Below are 21,415 nucleotides of genomic sequence, written 5' to 3' on the forward strand. Positions count from 1 at the left end.
ATACAGAAATATAAATGAATTACTGATATAATTATCCTTATCAAAATATAAATTCAGTTGAATAAATGTGTCTATCTATCTATCTATCTATCTATCTATCTATCTATCTTAACGTCACAGCTCTTAAAAAGGTGTAGTGGAGTAAAGAGCACAATACTTCCCTCTGAAATGTGTTTATGCTAAAATAGCATAAAAGGAAATATTTATTTATTAATTATTATATAAATCAAATACCTCAAAATTGTACTATAATACAGAACTTTTGCAGTTTAATGCAGTTTTCATTCCATCACTCATTCTCATCAGCACCAGAAGCAAGTTTGTCTGCGCCGTGCTGACGTCATTGAGCTTTCTTTCTTTTTTTGACCAATCAGAGAGCACGGAGGGCGGGGCTAGACAGCACGAGGTTAGATTGACTTAGTCAGAAGGTGAAGTTGATAAAACGTGGTTGGTAGTCTGGTGTGATTCCGACAAACATGAACTTGGAGAGTTTTCCCACACTTGTCATGACTGAAGAAGAAAAAGAAAACGTATGTACACTTATGTATTATTTGTACTGTATCAGAATAGAGCTTGTTCTTGCGTTACGGTTGTTTGTAGTTTCGGGAAGTCGAATGAATGAGTGTAGAACACAGCGCACCAGACTGCGTTGAAAAAAGCGACAATTTAATATTGCTTTGGTTGTTGCCAGTCGTTCATACCTATTTAGACAAAATTAAACCTATAGTATGAATTAAGAAGGGCTATATTAAAATTCGGCATATATCAAATCTTGTAAGTATCATAGTTGAACATTTCCAAAACATGCTTACCTGTCCACTAATAGCACCAAATCAAGTCTGTAAATCAGCACACCAAACTGCGTTGAAAAAAGAGACAGTTTAATATTGATGTGCTTTTTACCAGTCATTCATACCTATTTAGACATAATTAAACACATATTACGAATTATTAGGGTCTACTTTCTAATTCGGCATTTGTTTAAGCTTGCAAGTATGGCTATTATAGTTGAACATTTCCTAAAACGTGCTCACCTGTCCACTAATAGCACCAACGCCTCTAATGTAAACCCAGGCTGTAAATCAGATAATGTTAAATACAGTGCTGTGTAGACTATGCCGAATTGTCCAGCCTAGAAATAAAGCAAAACAGGTTGTCCAGTTTGGACACTATTTTGTCCTATTTATTGTGGAGCATGAGTTTAGTGATAATCATATGATGAGCCCTAATCAGTCACATGAGGTGCATTACATTCCTGTGGAGATTTGGCACCATGTGAGTCTGATGAAGACAGTGAGCCTTAAAGACACTAATTCCCCCCTAAAGGTTTTTTAATATATTTTTTTTTTTTCTTAATTTCTAGGTTTAGCTCTCAGAGTCATGGAGGGGCATGCAGAGGAGAGACTGTGTGGGAAATGGAGGGTTACCTGTGGTTTGTACAGTTACAACTTGAGGGATGTCTTCACATGGTGAGTACTGATGCAGCTGACTAGTAAAACTGACATTTTCACAAAAGACATTTTGACATGTCACAGAAGGAAAAGCACAGGTGTAATAAAAAATAATGATTGCTGCAGTCAGTTACAGGGTCCTGGTATTGTGCATGCTGGCTCACCACCATGCTGCCATGGCTTAACTTATAATAAATAAACAGATTTATTGTTAATGTTATTAGTAACACTTGTGCTTTCCGTACTGTGATAAAGTAATGTCTGCTGAGAAAACAGCACAGAGTCAAGTGACCTACACACACCATGTATTCATTATGCTGCACTTATGTTCATTACTTTGGTATTTTACATTCACTACATTTCCAAACTGTTTTGCTCAGCCCGTAATTATCTTTTAAAAGTATAAACAATGTGAATAATGTAAAAGGAAAAAAGGTACCACTTTATAATATCCATAATTTATAATTGGTAAATTAATTGTTGGTTATTTTACTGTTAACAAACAATGACATGATAATTAATAATGCCTAATAATTATTAGTAATGCTATAATTTGTTATTTTATCATTAGTTTGTGTATATATGTATATTGTATATTATATCATAGCTGATAAGATAACTCCACACAATTTGAGATGTTTTACACAAAGGCAGATGAAGATTGTCAGCCTGTCTGGTTGGGTAATTGAGAGTTGTTAACAAAATAATATCTACATATATCCTTATATCTCGCCTTAAAGACAAATGTAAAGGTTTGAAGAATGTTGATGTCAAATATAGTCAATAACTGCAATTTAAAAAAAAAAAGTGGTGCACTTGGTATAACAGCATTCGAAAAAGTTGAGAATCTAATAAACTATTTCTGTCGCAGCAATATTTTGTTCAGATAAGTTGGAAAAGTATGTTAAATATGGATAAATTAAACTATAATATAATGTTAACAGACATATATAATGTGCAAAACCTCTTATTTTTCTCAGAATCCCAAGAGATGGGAGTGATAAAAAGAGATATCCAAACTTCCCTCTGTAAAAACCTTTGGCTCTAATATGTCAACAAAATGAAACAAGAAATTTGAACCTGGCTTTATCCAATGTTCACATTTATGTTCTGGAAATGTATGCAAAATTAGCCCATATTTAATAAGATAATGCCTCATTTGCATATTTCATCATAACATTTCAGTAAACTTGTAATACAAAAAAGAATTGTCTTAATGTCAGTAATCAACTGGGGAAGTTTCATGGTGATATCATTAGTTACATTTTTTTTACCCTATCCACCTGTAGTGTCTCCCCTTAACACTTTGAGTGCCCTCTAGTGGTTTAACTTGTCCCCTTGTAGAAGTGTACTCCCGGATGTGTCGGTACACCGTGACATCATTGTTGGGTGTGATTACAGGTGAGAGAGTTTTGTCACCAGGCTCCCTCCTCCCTTACCTCACCGTCACGAGTCCAACAGGTGGGGCTGTTGTGTTGCATTATTATACATACACAGGTGTTGACCCATGATGCTCTCCCCGACCCTCCAGGCGTCTTCTGAAGACCATCCTCATGGGGCAGCTCTTGTCCCTGCTGATCTGTGGGACGGCGGTGAGCTGTCAGTACCTTGCCAACGCCGGGGTGGAGACGCCGATGCTGCAGAGCTTCCTCAACTACGCCCTGCTGCTGCTCGTCTACACGACCATCCTCATCACCCGCAAAGGTCAGCACTTGATTCAAAAGCTCAGTTTCTGAATACAGGCTGTGTGTATTTCTCTGTGGATTAAGTGTTTCAATTCTTTCGCAGTATTTATATAGAACTTAAACCTGCTTTATAATATAAAAGCCATGAAAATGTCACTTCTTACAATATGGGACCTTTAATTAAACTCTGTGTTTCTACAGGTGACAGGAACATCCTCCAGATTTTAAAAACTAAGTGGTGGAAGTATTTGGTGATGGGTCTGGCAGATGTGGAGGCAAACTATGCAGTTGTGAAGGCCTACCAGTTCACCACCCTGACCAGTATACAGGTAAGAGGAAACCATCATGATTCACCAGTTCATTCTTTGATTTTTGGGTTGCTGGAAAAAATTAAATAAATAATGCCTGACAATGATACTGATATATTTGACTTCAGGACATCTCTGACTACATACATGCTGAAAATCAAACATTTTTACTGTATTCATTTAGATATTTTCCAAAGTAAAAGTCCCTAGAAGTGAATGATTCAACTTTTTCCCATGGTCTAGTGTTAAAAAAGTTAACAAAAACATCCCAGCCCTAGTCCATATACAGTTATTTACTCTGTTGTTACTGTGTGTTCCAGCTGCTGGACTGCTTCGTGATCCCGGTGCTGATGGTTCTGTCCTGGTTCTTCCTGAAGACCCGCTACAGGCTGGTCCACTTTGTAGCCGTGACGGTGTGTTTGTTGGGGGTGGGGGCCATGGTGGGAGCCGACATCCTGGCCGGAAGAGACCAGGGATCCAGTAAGTGACTCTTTATTTCATTGTTTATATATGTATATAAAGTTCTGAAACTTAATGTGAAGCGTAAACACAGTTTGTTGAGTGGTATCTAATTAATGAAAATATAAAAAAGGTGAGTTATTGTGTGAACTTTGTAGCACAAAATGACCATAATGTCCGTGGAGGTTGATGGGAATGTTGATCAATACCTGATTATTCTGTTAGAAGACTTTAAAACTAAACGTCAGGATGTTTCCAATCCACCATCACGGCTCAAATACCACTTATTTATTGTCGTCCACTTAAAAGGTAAAAAGTAAACGTAAAACTGTCTCATCTCCAGTATAACTGCCCCTCTTTTCTGTCTCTCTGTGTGCAGCCAGGGACGTGGTGCTGGGAGACGGACTGGTCCTGCTCAGTGCCGTCCTCTACGCCGTGTCCAACGTGTGCCAGGAGTACACGGTGAAGAACCTGAGCCGGGTCGAGTTCCTGGGCATGATGGGCCTCTTCGGGACCGTCATCAGCGGCTTACAGCTGTGGGTTACTGTTTAAATCCCTCATATATTCTCATTTATGACTTATTACATTACATGAGTGTAAAACATGGAGTTAACAATGCTGCATCAGCTACATTTATGGATGTGATTTTGAGCTCCTAATGCTGATTTGAGCTTTGGCAGCTATTTTAGATTTAGTCTTTGTCTTAAGACGAAAATACTTTTTAGTTTTGTCACATTTTTGTCATTTTTATCCTTAATAGTGCTAACTTTGCACTGCTTGTTATCACAGAGCTGTACTGGAAACTCGAGCGGTAGCGGCGATAAAATGGGACGTTCACATTTGTAAGTTAACTTTCTCGTCTTGTTAAATTAGAGTGTAATGATGACTGTATCTTACTAAAGTGTGTTTGTTGTGTTTTGCAGCCGTGTGGTTTGCAGTCTACGTCCTGTGTATGTACACTCTGTACAGCTTCATGCCCGTAGTGGTGAAGATGACCAGCGCCACGGCGGTCAACCTCTCGCTGCTCACCGCCGACCTCTTCAGCCTCTTCTGTGGCCTCTTCCTCTTCCACTACACAGTGAGTGGGATCAGAAAATGATGCTGTCAGGATATTAATTTCACATTTAATGGGATTGATGAGCCTGTTGTTGCTCTGAAACCTGTTTAAAAACCTTGTTTTAATGTTGTGAGCCTTTGAGGAAATATGCATTCTTATGTCATTCCTGGAGAAGTTTATGCAGCTCTGTTTTCGTCTCACAGCAGCAGGACGTTTCCTTGACTTTCTAATAAAATAAACAATAAAAAATGTCACTAACGTGTGTATCTGGTGTCTCATCCTCAGTTTTCAACGCTGTACATCATCTCGTTTGTCGTCATCACCGTGGGTTTCATCATGTTCAACGCCGTTCCCACGTACTCGGCTTTACCGGAGTCCGGCTCCAATGAGGACGACGACCCCGGCGACGTGATCGCAGAGCGCACAGCCGAGAGCTCCTCGGACCGTTTACTGTCTGCAGGCAGAGACGCCGAGACGCCGGTTGCTGTGGCTGCGCTCTGACTCAAGATTGAAGAAGGTAGCTGGATAGACTGCAACACTCAGAGGTGTGTTTTTACTCCGTTACAGGTCACTTTGAAGAGGACTCTCGTTTTAACTTTGACATTGTTACACAAGAACACGTTTTCCTGGCACTTTGCATTTTGAAGGAAAATGCAGTTGTTACTGTTTCTGACATCTCGTTGATTGGCACATTTTTCATTCCTATTAATGTTACGTCATTTTTTTAAAGAAGATATTTCTTTATTAACAGTGATCAAATATGTTACTGCACGTCGACAATGCACTGCTATTTATTGTGCCAAAACTGAGATTAATATATTTGATATTTTACAAAATACATCATCCACCACGCTCATTGTTTTGATTTTGAACACAATCACTAAGTTGTATTATTGTTACGCTATGGTGCTGTTACATTGGGTGATCTATCTACCAGATAAACTGTAAGTCACATGGCTTTCTTTGCCGTGTGTAACGCAGGTTAACGTGCAGCAGGAGTTTCACTTTTTTACTATTAAATTAATTTTTATATTGTCTTGAGTCTGCATCATTTTTTCAATTTACATTTTTAATGTGTCTGTTTGGTTGTTCTACGTCAGTAAGTGAAAGGTAGAGCGGTCCCGAATACCACTTTTTGGGCTTCGAAGCTTCGGTGAGAAATATTCGAAGTAATAACTAATAATAATTCATGTTGAATATGAATAATGTTGTGGGATTATTACTTATTTCATGGGCTATTTTGGGATTTATACTTTATTTTTACATATATATATATATAAAAAACAAACAAAAACAAAGCATTTGAATACTGATTTGGAGGTCAGTTACCACGGCAACGGTTGAAGCATTTGGGTCAGCCCTAGTGACAAGTAAAATGTGTTTAATTTTTATTATGTTTTCTGGTTGTCCATTCGTTCGTCCAATCCATTCTTGTCAACGCGATATCTCAGGATCGCCTTGAGGGAATTTCTTCAAATTTGGCACAAAAGTCCACTTGGCATTGAAAGTATTTTTATCTACAAAAGGGGCCCTGCAGAAAAGGTCTGGGAACCACTGAATTGGTCAATCAACTGAAAATGATTCCGTAATTATATTTGATACTCTGAAATTCACTGGTTCTGGTAACTCAAATGTGAGTATTTGTTGGTTTTCTTATTTTTCTGTGATATTAAACTTAATATTTTTTGGTTTCTGGAACCTGTGATAGACATTTATTACTATTTTCTGCCATTTTATGGACGAAACGATCAATATTAAAATAATTGTTAGCTGTGGCCAAATGCACCAAAGAGTTTTTTTATGATAAGATGGAAACACAGTTGGAAAAAACTCTTTCATACTCTTTTATATCTTCATTAATGACCCTTGTTATTGGTTATACATAATTTTAATGACAATAGTTAATCCAAATTTCTACGTAGACATGTAGAAATTACATTACTGATATTATAATATTTTTTAGATTGATCTATTATTATACCAATGTATTATATATATATTTATAATATATATATTTTATATATATATTATAGATATTTATTATATATAACATATAATATATATATCTATATTATAGATATATATATTATATATAACATATAAATAAATATATATATTATATATATATATATATGAATATATATATATATAAATATATATATGTTATATATTATATATATAACATATATATATATGTTATATATTATATATATAACATATATATATGAATATACATATATGTTATATATAAAATATATTATATATAACATAAATATACATATGTTATATATAAAATGTATTATACATGACATATATATATATATTTATATATAATTTTGTAGATGACACATTCAATTTGTTTAGCTCAATCCTTAGAGGATGATTTTTTACCACTGAAATAATAATAATATAAAATAATAAAGTCTGTATTTGTATTTTTGCATTTGTGGTGGGAGTAGCTTGCTTCTGTATGTTTTATTTGATGTATTTTCTGTTTATTTGTGTTGAGGACCTTCTTGAAAACAAGATGACTCATCTAATAAACATCTATATATTTATATATTTATTATCCTTATACAGGGTATAATAATAACCACACACCATGATGTGAAGAAACACATGCAGTATTAAACTGCTAGGTGGTTTAGACCCTGCTGTTGCTGTGCTGCTGCTGCTGCTGTAGCTTTTAGAGCCTCACCTCCTCCTCCTCCTCCTCCTCATCCATCCAGTCACTGACTGTCATCATGGAGGAGACGCAGACTGGAGCCCAGTGAAGAGCACAAAACCACCACCAGCATCCACATCTCTAGATTCACCTCTTTTATTCTTATTATTTCAGCTCGGTAAGATCAACATATTATGTGCATATAGATATATATATATATATATATTATTGCATGTATTTGTATGCTTGCATTGCGGTGCATGAGGCGCATGTCTGTTGCTATACAGGATTATGTGCTCAGTGTTTGTGCGCTGGGTCGCTAATCAGCTGCTTTTTGCAGGATTATGACTCTCTAGAAGGGTTGAATAGATAGAAGAGGTTCTGATGTGTGTTTCTGGTTCATTATAGCCGAACAGAACCGCTGCGTGTTAAAGCATTGATGGTTCAGCACCTTGGACAGCTCCGGAGCTGCTGCGGCCTCATCATCCACATTAAACCTCCTCTCTTCTCTCTTCACAGGTAGATCCATCAATAGAAAACAACACTGAACACACCTGAGCCAAGATGAAGCATTTCCTGAGGTAAAGAGACTCCATTAATGCAAAAAAATGCATTTTATTTTTGTTAAAAATGTGAAGGAATTCTTTCTTCCTCATGTTTATCTATGATCTTGTTTATACCAATTATACTGCAAATATTTATTCATGATTAATTGCAAAAATGTACCTTAAAGGGAGATTTGTTAAGTATTTAATACTCTTATCAACATGGGAGTGGGCAAATATGCTGCTTTATGCAAATGCATGAATATATTTATTATTGGAGATCAATTAACAACACAAAAAAATGACACATATTGTCCAGAAACCCTCACAGGTACTGCATTTAGCATAAAAAATCTGCTCAAATCATAACAAATACAAAATTTATTATTATTTTATTATTTTATTATTTATTATTTATTATTATTATTTATTATTATTATTATTAATAATTATAATAATAATAATAATAATAATAATAATAATAATAATAATATAATTTCAGTGGTAAAAAATCCTCCTCTAAGGATCTATCTAAAATTAAATTTGAGTCTGTTGAAATGCCTCAAGTGTCATCTACAAAATTGTATATATTATATATTATATACAATATATAATATATATCCCTCTCTCTACCGCTTGTATAGAATAGCATTTATTTTTTTATACCTGATATATTATTACTGCTATAATATATAATATATATTATATGTTATATATATGTTATATATTATATATTATATATATATAATATATTAATATTTTAATCGATTATGACTTGCCCCAAACTGAAGACACCTGAGCCAAGATGAAGCATTTCCTGAGGTAAAGAGACTCCATTAATGCAAATGATGCATTTTATTTTTGTTAAAACGTGAAGGAATGCATCCTTCCTCATGTTTATCATGTGTTAAAACCAACTATACTGTAGACTGTGTATTCCCAGTTCTCCCATTCAAGCCCAATTGATTATGATATTGTGTGGCCAGTATAAGTGTCTGTGCTGTAAAACTGGTTTGAGTGGGTCGTTGATGGAGGAGGCCTCTTAATTATGGAGTAAACCAAGTGGTGTCTCTATTAATAGATCTGTTGCTTTCTGTGTATTTCTGATTATGATTAATCGATTAGTCGTCAATAGGGCTGTTAATCGATTCAAATATTTAATCATGATTAATTGCAAATGAAACGCACATTTTTCATCAGTTCAAAATGTACCTTTAAAGGGAGATTTGTCAAGAATTTAATACTCTTATCAACATGGGAGTGGGTAAATATGCTGCTTTATGTAAATGTATGTATATATTTATTATTGTAAATCAATTAACAACACAAAACAATGACAAATATTGTCCAGAAACCCTCACAGGTACTGCATTTAGCATAAAACAATATGCTCAAATCACAACATGGCAAACTGCAGCCCAACAGGCAACAACAGCTGTCAGTGTGTCAGTGTGCTGACTTGACTATGACTTGCCCCAAACTGCATGTGATTATCATAAAGTGGGCATGTCTGTAAAGGGGAGACTCGTGGGTACCCATAGAACCCATTTACATTCACATATCTTGAGGTCAGAGGTCAAGGGACCCCTTTGAAAATGGCAATGACAGTTTTTCCTCACCAAAATTTAGCATTTGGAGCGTTATTTAACCTCCTTCGCGACAAACTAGTATGACATGGTTGGTACCAACGGATTCATCAGGTTTTCTAGTTTCATATGATGCCAGCTACAACCTAAAAATTGTAATTTGTGTTAATGTGTTACGATATAATTAACACGTATATTTGACTTCAGGACATCTCTGACTACATAAATGCTGAAAAATCAAGTATTTTCACTGTATTAATTTAGATATTTTCCAAAGTAAAGGTCCCTAGAAGTGAATGATTCAACGTTTTCCCCATGGTCTAGTGTTAAAAAAGTTAACAAAAATACATATCATATCATATCGAATCAGTACCCAAGTATCGTGATAGTATCTAATTCGGAGATGTGTGTATTGTCCCAGCCCTAATATTTAGATCATTAGCCTGTGCAGCACTTAACGCCAACTGCTGCTCGCATGAGATCGGGATTTGAATTCCTCCCTGACTCGTAGAGACGACAAATTGTTTGGAATTAAGTCCTCTAAATGTATATAAGATATAGAGCTCATATCACTCTGACAAGACTTTCAATTATCCTGAGCAACGTTGGCTCAGTTGTGGGAGTATTTGTGTTTAACGACGGGATGGCCTCATTAATCTTAAGTGTGTCCCAGTGAGCTCTGATAAACCTTTACACACTCGGGGGGGACTGTATCAGGCAGCTACCGGAAATACACAAGTCACACAAGTGGGCACTTGAGTACTCGCAAATACTGTAAAGTGTGGGGGTACTAGTCTGGGACGGACCTCCAGTGTCTTCTGTGGGTCTGGAGGAGCTCAGGAACGGTCAGATTGGAGTTTAAGACTACAAATTAAAACAGGAAGCCTGCGTTACAAATGTGGCGTTTCAAAGATGTGGACTAAAAGTCGGGGTATTTCCACCTCTGCTGCTGAGATGTTTTTGTGTATTTAATTAGTCTTTTGCAGCACTGAAGCCTCTATAAATCCTTCTCAATACTCCGATCAGCCAGAAACCATTAAAAGTTGGACCGTGAATCACTCTTACATCAGTAAACTATTACCACAATCATTTACACACATTAGTATAATTACTGTAAACAAACTGCGAAAGCCATCAGTAAAGCACAGTTGGCAGCCGCTCAGCCGTTCATTAACGGGAATTGGAGCTAAATATCTTTGAGGCCAAAAGGAGTAAAACGTTTTTATTATCTTAAACAACGAGATTAATGGGGAAATGTTGGTCTGAATTGGAAGCACTGGTGCGAGAAAACATCCATTTATTTATATTGCTGCCATTTGTCAACGGTGACTAAACAATAAAATAAAGGATTTTACAATATGTTGATGTCTGAAAATGAGTAACTCTGTGTTGACTAAACACCGAGAGTTTGATTTCCATTGATAAATATATACATACATTTGCATAAAGCAAGCATTGCTCACTCCCATGTTGATAAGAGTATTAAATACAAATCTCCCTTTGAACAGATAAAAATGTGCGTTTGATTTGCGATTAATCACGATTAACTATGGACAATCATGTGATTAATCTCCATTAAAGGGACTGTTTGTAACTTCTTACACGTATAAATCAATCTGGGTCGGTGTCACATGCGCGTTTACGTGTGGCTACGCTGTTCAGACTCAGACTCCAACACAAACTACACGGAAGCACCAAAACCGTAAAGTTCTATCTAGTGAAGCTCGACTTGCTAAACAGTGTTGGCCGCGGTCGGAGGGCGAGGGGGAGACCGTAGCTTTGGCCCCAGGGCCGGAGTCTCTGCTCCTCTGCTCCTCTGCCTGCTTACCTTCACTCACACATCGCGCTCTTTCACTCTACTCACACGTGCATGTGTGCACATTACACACTCCACACTGCAGAAGAGTTAGTTTAGCTCTGAGAATATCTAGTGATGTTCAGTGGACATTTGTGCAGAAATAACTGCTGCAGCTCTTCCAGACCAACAGAGGTTTCCCGTGTCTTGTGAAGTGACGGGGCACCGCTTAGAGAAACATTATCGTCTCCGACCAAAACTCTGGTGTCTCCCCTGTTCCCTCTGGCCGCGGTCGGGAGGCTGAGGCAGGAAAAGCCAACACTAGTATCAGCAGGGATTCATGGAGAGACCTTCGTCTGGTCAGCTAACATTACTGCCAAGCAGCTGAAATATAGAGTGATGTTGTGGTTTTAGCTGACGTGTGTCTCCTCACTGTTTTGAGCGATGCTCGTTCATGTCTATGTAGAGCGAGCACAAGCGCGAGCCTGACGCTGACTTTCGTTGACTTAACGGCCACAGGTGTTGCTGTTAACAAGCATTTCTGATTCTTACAAACAGTCCCTTTAAATATTTTAACCGATTGACGGCTCTTATTATTTTTCATAGGTGTAGCTACGAGCGGTGTATGAGAACAGCCTGCACCATTAACTGTTGCGCAAAACATGCATGTTTAAAATAGTCATTTTGTCCCACTGAGCTCTGATAAACTGTTTTGACCGACTCTGAGCACTGAGGAAGTTACCCGAAATACATCACACAAGTAGGCACATGACTACTCGCAAATACTGCAAGTGTGGGTGTTTGGACCGACTCGTTGTGTTTAGAATCGGTGGATTGTCCCTCTAAAATGAGGTTCCTTTGTGTCAGTCCTCTCTCTCCTCCGTCAGCCGTTGTTGGAGCTCACTTCTTCCTTGAAGGTGAAGAGAGTGACAGAGCGTCTATATGAGCTGTTTAACATGCCGGTCTCATCCACGGCTCCAGCAGGAGGAATTAATCCTCCAGGACTGTATATTTACCTTCTTTTTATGTCGACATGGCAGATGATGTGATGCTGTGATCCGTCGGCATCAGGAGGATTTATTTCTGCCTGAATAGGTTGTAAACGCTGTTCCACAAAAACCAAACAAAGAGGGGGAGTGAGGCTCTGCTAGTGTGCCTCACAGAGGGAGCTTTCTAGGTTTATTTTTCTCTGATTCATTGCCAATTTTAGCCCTGATAGTAGATGGGAAAAACCTGGCTTTCACATTAAAATCACAAGACATGCTTCCTTTTTTCTTTCCTAATGTTCAGCGCAGAGTGAAGCAGGCGAAGGCCGGAAATCATTTAGTCTCTTAATGGGTCGCTGTGCATTTCCCGAGACACACACCTCCATTTTCATTCTAAGAGTCACCTGTAAAAATAGAACACTTTGATCTGCTGCAAGTCTAACCTGGTAGACAAGAAGTACAACAGCGTTTTATGACTCTGTTTGCTTTATTTCTTCCTCCCTGCTCCTCTTTATTGTCTTTATTCTGCAAAATGATGGGATTTTTTTACTATGAATCCACAATATACTGAGCTACAGACCCTGTAAAATACTCTTCTTTGCAAGAAATTACAATTAGAGCAAATTTGAGAAGAAATGTATTAGGGCTGCGACTAGCTATTAGGTCTGTAAGACATCAAAAAATAGTGAAAAATGCTCGTCACAACATCCTGGAGCGCAAACTAACATCATTAAATGTGTTGTTTTTTCCGACAAACAGTCCAAAACCCCAAAAATATTCAATTTACTCTCATAGAAGACCAAAAAAAGCAAGCAAATGCTGTCATTTGAGAACTTAAATGTTTGAAAAATTACTTAATCGATTATCAAAATAGCTGACAATTGATTTTCTTGTCATCAAATAATTGACTAATCTTTGCAGCTCTAAAACATGTTGTGTTAAATCAAGAATAAGAGCAATAATATGCTATTTTCATGGTATTATGGGTTAAAACTTTTACAATTTAATAATAATAACTTCATATACAGTTGCACTTTTCAAAAACAAGTTACACAGTGTTTCACAAAAGACATAAAACCAAAATATGCTAAGATAAGGAGCAATTTAACTGATTAAATTAATAGAAATGTGTAAATGCAATAAAAGCATAAATACCTTTAACAATAACAAAAAACAATTTAGAAAATTAAATAAAAAAAAAGGTATTATGTAGTATATAGCACATCATTTATACAGCTGGGGAAAAAACCTGTGACTCAGTGCTGGATACTAAAGCACATATTTAACATCTCACCCGTCCCGTCTTCTCCTCTCCAGAGCGGTGACCCAGTTCTTCGTCTTCCTCTACTGTAAATGTCTGTGGCGAGGCCTCAAGTTCGTCGCCAGGAAGTTTACGGGGCGCTGCGAGCTGCAGCGAATCGTCTACAACAACAAGCACGGAGCCCGCAGGACCCTCAAGATAGGTAGACCCACACACTGCCTGACATCTCTTTTAAATTCATGTTTATTATTTAGTTAATTTATGTATAAAACCAGTTCAAACCAAATCATTTTAAAGTCCGGTGCGTAACATTTAGGGGGATCTATTAGCAGAAATAAAGTATGCTTTCTTTAGTGTATAATCACCTGAAACTGAGAATCGTTGTGTTTTCGTTAGCTTAGAATGAACCGTTTATATCTACATAGAGAGTGAGTCCTCTTCACAGAGTCCGCCATGTTTCTACAGTAGCCCAGAACAAACAAACCAAACACTGACTCTAGAGAGAGACATTCACGTTTTTGCATCGTAGTTCTCCTACACGCTTGGCACATTGGAGAAGTTTAAGTTGGTTGCAATCTGTAACCTCACCACTCTCCTACACACTACACCTTTAAAACAGCTTTGCACTGATTGACAGTGCCATTTTCATCTGGAAAATGTATTACGTTTTTTTTTTCACGTCACTTTAAATGTATTTATTATTTTATTTACTCATTTATTTATTTTTATTTTTTAGTATTATTCTTATTTGTATTTCTATTTTTTATTTTTGTCTTTATTTTTACTTTTACTTTTATTTGTATTTATTTATTTATTTATTTTTAATTTGTGATTCATTTGATCAAAGTATAAAGTAAAATATTCCCTTGGATAATGGTTGTCTTGATGATTTATATAATTTAAGTTGAACCTGGATGTTTTTTCTTTGCTTGCTTGCTTGTTTGTTTCTTTCCTGTAAGCTCTTGGTTTTGTTGTGATGTATAATTAAAGGTGTTAGATAAAGTATTTGTAATTTTCTTCTGTAAATCCTCTGGCTGCCAATAAAAAACAAAAAACAAATTCAAAATTTAAACCCACTACATAAATGTTCATATCTGCCTTGAACCATATTCAAAATATACTGTATTTTTTAAGCTACTATAATTATAATAACGTTATGTAAATGTATGCAGTTGTCTTACTCTTTGTAACTGTTTCTTTCCAGAATCATCTCTGAAGTACTCCAAAAATGAGGTACGGCTCTCTAAATCTGTGAAAATGCAGCATGAATATGGTGTTGAAGCTTCAGTCTCTTTAAATCTATTCCCACCTTCTTCAATTTGGTCTTTTCTGCTTGTATCCCGTGTAGCTTCTCCAGTCTGCCCTCAGCGTCCATCCTGATAAAGTGGAGAAAACCATTGAAGACATCATGGCGCTGAAGAAAATCAACCCTGACACCAACCCACAGTGAGACATTAACATTAACACGTCTGTTACTTCATCAGGGTGCTGTGGTGAATTAGTGTCAACACTTTGAATCCTCAGACTAGCTGTGAAAGTGAATTAATAACACTGAGCAAGGCGCTGACCCCCCTCCCTCTCCCCTGTGTGTGTGTCCCCCAGGCTGGGCATCTCTCTCCAGGCCAGCCTGCTGCAGATTGTGGGCTACAGGAGCCTGGTGACGGAGGTGGAGAAGCTGCGCCGTGAGCCTTATGACTGTGAAAACCCCGAGCACGAGGAGATGCTGATGAAGGTACACAGCTCTCTGTGGCTACTGGAAGTGTAAAAATAATCATCTTTCTTTGTGTTGAACCTCCTGTGGTGACTTTTATCTACCTCTGACTATAGAGGAGTACCTCATACAAACCCACTTCAAAACACTCAAACTATCCCTTTAAGTCAGTATTTAAATATGCACATACTCAGAAAGCTCCTCTATATAAGGTATAATGTTAGAATAAACATCATTGTAACATGAACCACCATTCATCGTTCACTAATGTCATTTCTTGTCAAGAGAGGAAATGATTTACCTCTACTAAGCTGTATTGTGTGTGTTGCAGCTGTGGAAGGAGCTGCGTCCTGACACCCCGCTCACCGGACGCATCTCTAAACAGTGGTGTGAAATCGGTTTCCAAGGCAGCGATCCCAAGACTGATTTCAGAGGCATGGGCCTGCTGGGCTTGCAGAACCTGCTGTGAGCTCACTCTGATCATAATCCAAAGACTACGTTACACTTTAATGGGACAGAAGACATTTGCATTTGGACTTTTACATACACAAGTCCTTAAATTATTCATACAAAACTCATCTACATATGCACACATATGAAGTGTCTCATTAATTCCCTCTTTGTGAATCTTCTCTCGTCTCTCGCTGCAGATATTTTGCAGAACATGATAAAGCCACCGCTCTGCAGATGCTCCACGACTCCCTGCAACCAAAGCACAAGTAGGGCTGCCATCCTTTTTCCTCAACTTTTACCCAAAGCATGTTAAAAATTAAAGGAATACACCGAGTGTTTTGGTAGAAAGTCTCTCTGGTTGACTGTAGTGTTCTCAGGAGATCAGCGACTAAAAGGTAATGCTGTAGATATCCAGAACTGAAGCAGATTTAAAGCTACTTAAGAAACTTGAGGCTGGTAAAATGTACTTTGTAACATCACTTAATGCAGCTTTAATGTCTTTCTACCTGACACGTGGTGCATCTCTTCAACGTTAAACTGCACTCAGTCATCCATAACGTTCTGCTTGATTCTATTCATTCTTACAGCTTGATGTCACTCACTGCGTCTTCTTTTATCGACTGCTGCTGCTTCTATTGTTTGTCATCTCAGTGAGTCGTCTCATTTCACAAATGAAGATTCTTCTTCTTTCTCTTCTCCACCTCCACCTTCACCTCAACCTCTGTGCCCATGCCTCCTTTTCTGACTCTCACATGCACTGTTGTAGGAGCACACACAAAAAGCCAAGGTACTTGATTTCACTTTCATTCTGTATTCACTGCACTCATAGCTTTTTTCTCTTTTGGGTTTCATGCATTTAAAGCTGCACCGATGCACGATTTACGTATATGTTGTTTGTACTTGGTCATCTCATCAACACCACAGGCCCATGCAGATTTCATATTTAACACAGTCTCTGGATAGTATGATATATTGATGGGTGTGCCGCCACGTTTAAATTAATAAAAGAAAAAAATAGTAATAATAGTTTTAGTAAATGCAAAAGACATTAACTTTTAGAACACATACCTGTTATATGTGTGTATATTATTTTGAAACTGATTAAATAAGTTAAAGAGTAACTTTCTATTAGTCATTTAGACACAAAAACATGAGAAAATAGGGTTTAAAGTTTCAAGTCATTGTTCTAAATGAACTGAAACTCATTTCAGAGTTGACATATTTTAACTTGACCTCAAGATTAAAACCTCTGGGACTCAACTTTCACTCAATATTTGAGGACACTTCTCAACTGTAACTCTATAATGTTGACCTTATGTTATACAGACCATCACAGAATATTATTAACCCATGTAAAGAAATCAAGTGACATGTATGAGTTTACACTAAATGCATCGGTTTAAGAAGCAAGCTCATAAAATGTCACTTCATTGTAAGGTTTCTCAGAAGGTTTTTGGTGCGTTCATTGTTGTTTCACATGTAGACAGTAAGACTCAAGTGTTGTGTGTCCTCCACAGTGAGATAAACAAGCCTGAATGGGAACAGAAGAACCTGGACAAAGCGATTGGGTAAGTGTCTGCTGCACATGTGCTTTGTGATGGGATGCAGCAGTATGTGTGTGTGGAGGAGGCAGAACTGGGCTACCGCTGCTGGAGCCGTGTGAGTTTTGGCCTCAATACAGAGCAGTTTTAGCAGCGGAGGGGCTCAGTGGGAGTGTGTGTATATACAGGAAGTGTTTTACTGCTGTGTGTCCTCCTGCCTCCAGTCTGCTTCAGCTCTGATAAGCACCGAGGGCTGACTCTAAAAACACACATTTACACAAAATCCTCCTACAAGCCCCACAAAGTCTTGTGAGGACGCTCCAGCAGAGCAGCAAGCTGTAAAGTCATCTAAAGGGTCCAAACGGTCCACCACAAGTTTTCATCCACCTAAACTACCGTCTCTATTTGTATCCCCTCCCTCCAGATACTCGTTTGCCATCGTGGGCATCAACATCACAGACCTGGCCTACTCTCTGCTGGTGAGTGGAGCTCTGAAGACCCACCTGTACAACGTGGCCCCGGAGATGCCCAGCCTGGTGCACTTCCAGCAGACCTTCTGTGAGTTCACTTCTCCTGCAACATCAGATATTAAAGGAACAGTGTGTAGCATTTAGAGGCATCTATTTGCAGAAATGGAATATAATATTCATGTTTTCATTAGTGTATAATCACCTGAAACTAAGAATCGTTGACTGTATCCAAAACTTCATACTATACTAGTATGGGAACGTTTTTAGAAGTTCTTGGGAAAATAGCATTTTGACGCTAAAACATAACATTTGACCAAAATTTGAATGTTCGAATTTGAATACATCAAAGGCTACAGAATGATATAAAAACCTAAAAAAATAAAATAATGGACCCGCCCTTTAAAGGATAATTTGTTTCCTCCTCTTCCTGTCAGGCTACCTGATGCAGGAGTTCCACCAATTCTGGGTCAAGGAGGATCCCAGCGACATCATGGAGTTCAACCGGGTCCGCTCCAAGTTCCACCGGAGGATCCTGCGACAGCTGAAGAACCCGGACATGGCTCTGCTCCCCCACTTCCCCGCCTCCGACCTGGTCATCCTCTAAACACACACACACCCTTGACCTGTGACCCCCCACCCTCTCTGAACCCTTCATACCCCCCACAGAGGTCTCCCCTGGATGTCCGGTAGGCCAACTAAAAAAAAAAATCTGACAACCCTTTACCCTCACACAGCTGGACACATCTGGGGAGACTCTCTTCCTCCTCCGCTCAGTCGTCCCAGCTAACGTCATGTCGCGTCACTGCCAAAAGCTCACTCACACACACACATGTACACGCATACACACACACACACACACTGCCTCTGCGCCCTCACTGCAGCGTTACACCACCAGCATCAGAGACGACCATAGCGATTGTAGCTGTGCATGAGGAGGCTGCACCACACCGCTCATCAGTATCTCTTACTGTTTATTGATTCATGACGATTGTATCACAGCCGTTACACCTCAGTTCTTCTTCTTCATAACAAACCAAATTTACTTTCTCAGCCAAAAAAAAAATCCCTTTTTTAGATTGCGACGTTGTGCTCATGAGTTCAGAATATTTTGGCAATTAGCTAGTCGGGCTTTCAGACACGAAAACCAATATTTTGTAATGAAGAGCTATAGATATATAAGATTAAATGAAGCATAAAAGAAATGATGCTGGCGCTGATTCAATCAAAAGCTGTTAAACAATGTAGGGCCAGTTCATCTCTTAGCTTTGTCTGTATTAGCTAATCGATATATATATATATATATAGATTGTACTGTAATTTTTATGTCAACGTGACATTAACACCTAAGACGTCTCCTTGCCAAAATATCGAATGTGGAGAACTTAAAATCACAGCAGTAGTTTGTTTCTTGTGAGCTCAAATGCACGTTTTGTAAACCTGCAAAATGATGTTCAGAAATATTTTAAACAGGCAGCACAGCTCCTAGTTTGCATATAAGAGCTCCTACTTTATTTCCTCACACATATTTCAAAACAAAAATGCAACAAAACGACTTGGTTAGGTTTAGTACGAAAAAACATCATAGTCAGGCTTAAAATCACTATGTATTTTTACGTTATTAACCTCCTCCCTAACCAGACTTCTGCAGACTATCATCATGATTTGTGACACGTCAAAAACAAACAAAATCCGCAACAAAATGCGTTCCCTCGAAACCTGATTCACAAAGCAATTTCATTGTACAGGAATCAAATTTTTAGGAGACAGGGCTAAATTACATTCAGAAAAATAATAAAAAATATTTCATGAACATCAGTTTTTTCCAGGTTTGCAAAAAGTGTTTGCCTTTGCTTTGAGATTCTGTTATGAATGTTTTTCACACGCTCACATTCACGATTGTTTGATTTTTTTATTCATTGAATGTAACACTGTGTCCACTGTTGTATCAGCCAAAGCAATAATTTACATTCATTTCACTGCACGTTTTATTTTAAATGTGTATTGATTTGCACCATGCGTGCCTAAAGTGTTTGTTTTATCTTCTAACTCAGAGCTGGAATGCTAATCAATCCATCGCTGCTGCATGTAGCGTCTAATAGAGGTCAATTATCACCACGTCAATTTGAAGACACTAGTTTAAGATAATTAGTGGCAGTCGCTGCGCTGCATTTTATAACGTCCGAATTTTGGGGGAAATCTGCTGAATTGCTTTATAGAATTAAAAACATGTTTGTCCTTTTCAGTGAAGCCAAAGACACGGAGGACTGACAGGAAGTAGTAGGGAACATGAATGTGCTCTCACCTCTTCTCCACCATCATCTCTTTTTCTTACAGTAAAGTATTGACTTGGCAAAGATTTATTAATGTTCATAAAGTGCTCCACATAGAAGCTTTAACAAGCATCTGCAACAACCAGAGAAATAAGACATTAACTGTAGAGTTGCTCCGTAGAGAATGAATTAGGTGATTCATACTGATACAGCAGAGAGCTGATGGTGAAAATGTGAAAATGCTAAAGATGGAGGCGTTGACCGGCCAGTCAACGCAGGAAAAGAAATAACTGTTTTAGTAACACTGTGTTCTTAGATGTCACTGTCAGCTCCCTGCTGTGGACATTATTTAATTTCTTTATTTTACCCAAAAAGCCCCGCTAACATTAGAAATCTCTTTTTCAGGAGTGTCCTGACCAACCTCAGAAAAGAAAGTTGCTGTGTATAACAGACCGTTGCTATGGGCGCAGTTCTGATGTCAAATTATTGATTTCTTCAGTAAGTAGCCGTGTAATAAGCGGGATAATGTACAGCTAGCAGGTCATTGTTGTGAAATAAACCCCTTCAGGGCGATGCTGGACCCCGACGCGAACTGCATCGCCCTGAGGGGGTTCATTTCACATCAAAGACCAGATTCATGACCTGCTTTAATCTTCTTTTCAACGTTTACTTGTTGACTCCATCCTTCTGGTTATCACTACAGTTAATGTTTTGACCGCTTGCTCCACAAGGAGCAAAGTTATAACCACCTGCTCCTGCGGGATCCCAATCCTAATGGCGTCCTCTAAAGCAGAGCGCTGCAGTTGCATATCGACGCAACTTACAGCTCGTATTAAAACGCTGTGTTTCTTAGAGTGTCTGTATTAATAAAACGATATGCCGTAGTATCGTTATACTGTGCAACACTATTTCGTGAGAAAAAAAAGCAAGGATTAGAGGAAAGACTGAAATAAGAAACATAATTTGGTGCTGCAGAAATGTGTTTTTTTTTCTACTTTCAGATCTCGTTAATCATCTCGTGACCATTTAGATTTGCCTTGCGACTTCTTTTGGGTTTCACGACCCTCAGTTTGGAACCACTGCAGTAAAATGACACCCCATCAGCATCAGTTTGATTGTTATCTCAGCTCTGAGTCTTACTTCATCTGACACGTGTACTTCCTCACGGCCAT

General features: G+C 38.0%; 2 protein-coding genes across 7 annotated transcripts; both read left to right on the forward strand.

Moving 5' to 3' along the window:
* Positions 1–373: 373 nt before the first annotated feature.
* On the forward strand, positions 374–5,997 carry LOC119475554 (solute carrier family 35 member F2-like). Its single transcript, XM_037748365.1, has 9 exons — positions 374–530; positions 1,364–1,469; positions 2,983–3,155; positions 3,338–3,465; positions 3,765–3,924; positions 4,283–4,439; positions 4,693–4,745; positions 4,827–4,981; positions 5,246–5,997. Exons 2-9 carry the CDS (start codon positions 1,381–1,383, stop codon positions 5,459–5,461), a joined length of 1,131 nt encoding a protein of 376 aa, XP_037604293.1. The 5' UTR covers positions 374–530; positions 1,364–1,380; the 3' UTR covers positions 5,462–5,997.
* A 371-nt stretch (positions 5,998–6,368) lies between these two features.
* Positions 6,369–20,659, forward strand: elmod1 (ELMO/CED-12 domain containing 1). 6 transcript variants are annotated; one of them, XM_037748366.1, is made up of 13 exons: positions 6,370–6,593; positions 7,690–7,803; positions 8,145–8,206; positions 13,855–14,000; positions 15,003–15,031; positions 15,147–15,244; positions 15,401–15,530; positions 15,841–15,974; positions 16,160–16,228; positions 16,550–16,612; positions 17,480–17,530; positions 17,928–18,061; positions 18,408–20,659. In XM_037748366.1, exons 3-13 carry the CDS (start codon positions 8,190–8,192, stop codon positions 18,575–18,577), a joined length of 1,041 nt encoding a protein of 346 aa, XP_037604294.1. In that variant the 5' UTR covers positions 6,370–6,593; positions 7,690–7,803; positions 8,145–8,189; the 3' UTR covers positions 18,578–20,659. The 6 variants fall into 6 exon arrangements, with proteins under 6 accessions (XP_037604297.1, XP_037604294.1, XP_037604299.1 ...); XM_037748367.1 differs by having other exon boundaries at positions 6,484–6,502; XM_037748369.1 differs by lacking the exon at positions 7,690–7,803 and having other exon boundaries at positions 6,369–6,593.
* The last annotated feature ends 756 nt before the right edge of the window (positions 20,660–21,415 follow it).

The sequence above is a fragment of the Sebastes umbrosus genome, chromosome 17 (assembly GCF_015220745.1).
Source record: "Sebastes umbrosus isolate fSebUmb1 chromosome 17, fSebUmb1.pri, whole genome shotgun sequence".
Lineage (NCBI taxonomy): Eukaryota > Metazoa > Chordata > Actinopteri > Perciformes > Sebastidae > Sebastes > Sebastes umbrosus.